This window comes from Penaeus japonicus, unplaced genomic scaffold (genome assembly GCF_977035675.1).
Source record: "Penaeus japonicus unplaced genomic scaffold, GWHDUDI00000001_assembly GWHDUDI00000002, whole genome shotgun sequence".
Classification (NCBI taxonomy): Eukaryota; Metazoa; Arthropoda; class Malacostraca; order Decapoda; family Penaeidae; genus Penaeus; species Penaeus japonicus.
The window spans coordinates 47,318,390-47,323,389 of NW_028234404.1; the positions used below are offsets into that span (position 1 = coordinate 47,318,390).

General features: G+C 34.1%; 1 protein-coding gene across 1 annotated transcript in view; it reads right to left on the bottom strand.

Moving 5' to 3' along the window:
* The window catches only part of sws (patatin like phospholipase domain containing sws), a 38,230-nt gene that overhangs the window by 5,086 nt on the left and 28,144 nt on the right, over nt 1-5,000 (bottom strand). Inside the window, exon 18 of the mRNA XM_086545682.1 lies at nt 142-305. Within this exon, the coding sequence (XP_086401808.1) occupies nt 142-305 (164 nt within the window). The remainder of the gene's footprint in view (nt 1-141; nt 306-5,000) is intronic.

Genomic DNA, 5,000 nt, shown 5'->3' on the forward strand with positions numbered 1-5,000 from the left:
CTTTTTTTTTCTTTTTTTTTTGTAGTTTATAGATGTATGGATAAAGGATACATGCACATATCAAGCCCTGTTCTTTCTACCTTTCCGACATCTGCATTCATCAAACAAAAAGAGAAAACATTAATACATGAAAAAATTTACCTTGAGCTCTTTTCTGAAGAAATACTTGAATGGGAAGACCCTTCTAATAAGCACGCTCCACCCAGACAAACAGTCACCGTAATTGGTAAACTGCGTCTCGTACTGACAACCCACATCTATGGCTAAGATACTGCCTACGCTCCATTTATTTCTCATGACATCTCCTGTGAGGTCAAGGGATGGGGAAAAGGGAGAGGCAACAAAGAACAGTATTAGTTTATATGGAAGACTGACTATATAGATATATGATATATATCCTCAATTGAAATGTAACATGAACTTATATGTATAAATAAACATGTAGATATATAAAATGGAATGGTGATTTTAAACTGACTTTAATCTATTATTACAATAATGTTTGTGAAATATAACAAGGAAATTTGATTAAAAAAAAGACCTGTAATTAAGAACAAAAAAATTAAATTCTATAAAACACTCCAATACATCTAGCCTTTAAAGCTAAGTAGCTAAATATGCTCCCATTATTTAGTGAACCAGATTTGTTCCATACTTGTACACTTCCTATATGAAATTAAATAACCATTCTTCAAACAGAGTTCCCTTTGATAGTAATAACTCTTCTAGTACAATATGCCAACTCTCAAGATGTATACTTGAAAGAGTGCTGATAGCCCAAAAACTTAAAACCATTAAAAGCTGGGGACGCAACACCAGTACAAACTTACCAAAGCCTTCATGCGAAGAATACTAAATTCAATGTAATTCAAACATAATTAAACAAACTCACCTTGACAAATATTTTTCTTAAGCTTAAGTTACACCTCACATAAGCTGGTACTTATCTATAGATCTCCTGAAAAAATTAAATCAAAATTAAGAAAACCATGATATATATAACTTAAGAATTTGTTCATCCATGTCATACCTGGAACATTATTGATGTAGCACCCATCAACCAGTAAATGTCCATCAAGTGGGTCAGGCATTGGTGGTAACAGCATAGCTATGGTCATGGAAGCCCGCACATAACGCCAGAGAACTCCTGACACAAGCCATAGAGGGATTTTGGTAAGAAAACATATGGAAAATAATACTTGATTGCAGCCAAAGGAGATGGTCAGGTGCAATGGTGAGTTAGTATAGCACAGGGCCGTTCATCAATGACTTAGACAGCAGTAACCTTCTTAGATGATATCTCATCATTTCATTCCAAAAGTTGTATTGTTAGTATTATGGTCTCAAGAAGCCACTTTCGGTGACAGATCTGTGAATAAACCAGGCAATCTCTTTTGGTGCTCCTCTGATTATGATAATGAAGCCAACAGGGTTACTCAGCACCTCCAATTGAAAACCAGAGGTAAGACAAAATCTTACTATTCCTGGTAAATGATATTCAACAGTAACCTTCTTATAATTAATGAGAAATATCAACAAGAGTTTTTTAAAAACACCCTTGATCCACAGAAGTATCTTACCATACATTCAAATAATCTAATGTTTCCATGAACTGTTGTTAATAATTTTGATATATACAGGAAGTAGGCTACAGCCAGCAATTGTATTAAACAAACACAGCTAATACACATGCCAATACTATGAAGGTTAAGAATAACATTGCCTCTACCAGATACAACCCTCTTTTTTACAAACACAGGAACATGTATTATACATCAAACCAAAATAAAATCAAAGAGTTCAGTTGCAAAATTAGCTGAAGACAAAATTGGGTAAAAACAAGACCAACAAATATCTGTAAAGGAAAGAAGTTGGAAGAAGAAGAAGGAAAACAATGATCACAAAGTGGAGAGGTTGCAGACTGAAATGGCAGACAATGATAAAAATAATATCTGTCGATTAATCACTGGTGTGTTCATTTTTCTAAACAAGTTTTTAAAAACCAGAAGTGTATCTATTAACCCAGCATGAGTCACATGTGATACTAAATAATCCTTTCTCCTAGTTTTCATTCTTTTTCATTTTATATTGGCTTTCATATCTGCCCCAACCCTATTACTTTCCTGGGTACTCACGCAGTTTAAGGAATGGTTCACTTGTATATCTGCACTGTTTTTACTCTGTAGAGGAACCGACTTGCTCTATGTAATTGGGTCAGACTGCAAGAATAAGTATCAGTGCTTATACTGTAAAGACAATATGTGTTTTAACCCTTCCCAGATGAGGCAGATCTAAAGATTTGCAGCCTTGGATGGGCATCTTAAGATGTGTATGTTCTCTACTATTTTCTAGACTGATGTTATCATATATGAGTCTACTTTTGTATAATACCAGTGTCATACTAATTACCATTTTGTTGCACATACTTACATAACTGAAGGAATCAATAGCTTATAATTTCACCCATAGGAAAACTGCAGTACAAAAGTAGTGATCACACTCTGTGAAACATGTTTGCCGTGGAAGGGTTGTGCACATAAGTCATTCTACACTGACTGCATACAGTCTTGAGATGTTTCCCTGCATTGCTTCTACTTCCTATTAAATATCATATAGCATATAATTAAAAGTAATAAGCTCTCTTGGATATGTGGAAAAAGTATAACAAATGGCCTTTGAAAATAGATAAAATTTTCATATGCTCTATTCCGCACTTACTTTTCCTTTTCTGTGGTTATAATTCTTCTTAGTTGGGGTATTGGTCTACAGTAGATGATAGTGAAATAAGTGATAAATAACAAATATTCCAAAGTCAGTAAATAAAAAAGATCTACCTGCTATATGAAAGAAATTAATGAGCACACTATGATTTATGTCTCTTTATATTTCAATTCTTTTTGTGGGTCTGCCATACCTGGGAAACCTAACATGTACAAGAAAATATGGGATATTTGAACAATTAATGACTTGTGAGGTATTTCAGGCAAACAGCTGGTTGTGGCCAATTCTAATTAGTTGTATTATCTTAATCCTCTCTCGACGGGTGGTACACCATTGGTACCGCGCATTCAAGGGCCCGCTTGCAGGGTGCCAGCATACGGCGTCGATCATTTAATTGATTTAAGCCTATGCGTTCGAGAGCCCTGGCATTGCAACTTTGCAAGGCTGGAATGCCCCCGGCATAAATGGGTTAACTTATCAAATTGATGAACGCACAGCAAATCTTCAATGTAACTAATTTCTTTCTTGATCCTTTCTTTGTTGAGAATTCTATCAATTATAACCATCTTATAAAATTATTTAAATGGTTAGGCAAAAAAATTATATAATTCATAGAAAACTGTCAAACTTAATAATGTAAATATATAAATACAAATTTATAAAGGCAAACAACAAAGAGTATATATGTTATAGTCTCTCCTTGTATTTAGAAATGAAAGTTTCTGATTCCTCAGAATTTAGTGCTTGTTGATTGATGCTTTCCACTTATAGAAAAACTATACAAATATTTGTGAAATTTCAATGAAATAAATAACTAAATAACAAGCAAAGGTAAATAAGTAAATAAATCAAAATATATACAATGAACATAACTGCCCTGAAGGAATGATAAAATGAAATAGTAATAAAATAGGTGAAGCTAGATTTGATTTTTTGCAGTGATACTCTTAACCCTATGACGACGGTGCGTCATACTCGTGCGACACAGCCAAATTCCCGATGCTGGGGTGTCATGCCAGTGTGACGATTACAATGCAATATTGCAATCGCCCAGCATAGGGGTCTTCGCGTAGCGAGTGCCCCGTCGGGAAAGGGTTAATGCACATCACAAATGAGATGTGTAAATATGAAAAAGACAAATATGGTGATATACATTTTGACACAAGTGTTTGTATCTCTTAAATAGATAACATGTGGAAACATGATCTCTGAAAGGATGGCTGTTACGAACAAGAAATGGTCCTACTATCTCACATCCTTCTAAATTATATAGTCACTAAGATATTTAAAAAAGGAATTGCAATAGCAATTTGAGAAACCTTTTCCATTTTACACTTATTAGCAATAAAAAACAAAACAAAATCATGCATCTAGGAACATGTAATTTACTGTTAATGCAACAAAACTGAGTTTTCCTCTTATTAGTTCTCTATAGCATGGGATGTCAATGTTCATATCCATCACTAAAAGGCACTTGTGTATACATACGATTAACAAAACATATTCCAGCTGTCTTATTCTATGGTTTCCTATGAATTGTAAGCGGTAAGTGAATCTTTGTTTGTTTACAGAACTTGCATTCAAATCAAAGGTTTACAGGACAAAACTAAATGTTCTATTATCCCCAATCAACACCTATTTACATTCAGCTTTGTAAGTTAGATAGTTAATTGAAGGAATTAGTACCTGTTGGCTGCCCCTAATTATCTTATATCTCATATTGTTTTAAAAGTTTATTAGTAATTATAGTTAACACACCTCATATCTTTTTAGTAATTTTTTCACATGGCAGGACAATTGAATCATATGCCAAGATGTCTCCTTCTAATAAACACATTTCTGTGAACAGAAAAGGAAAATCATTATAGAAAAGCTTTCCTCTAGCACATTCTTCTACATCTTTATTAAAGGATTAGTTGTAATATGCAGAAAAACACAAAAGACTGGATGAGGTTAGTCACACGATGCTACGGGATATGATACTACTACACGTAATGATTTCTTCTCATGTTAGATGCTCACTTCACATGGCAGGGTATTAGCTACATTTTTCATGAAGTACTGAAAGACTGCTTGTTGGGTGGGATTTGTTGTCTACAAGCCAGCAATAGCAAGATGTTACTTACTTACCAGTACTTGCTTTTCATAATACAAGTTTCATGACCTTGTTAGCTAAACAAAAAACAAGTCACTCTATTTCATAAGTGACTTACTTACCGTTATGGTCAGACAGGAATACGATCTTGGGACTGTGGTAGCAGGCTACCAGATATCCAAAA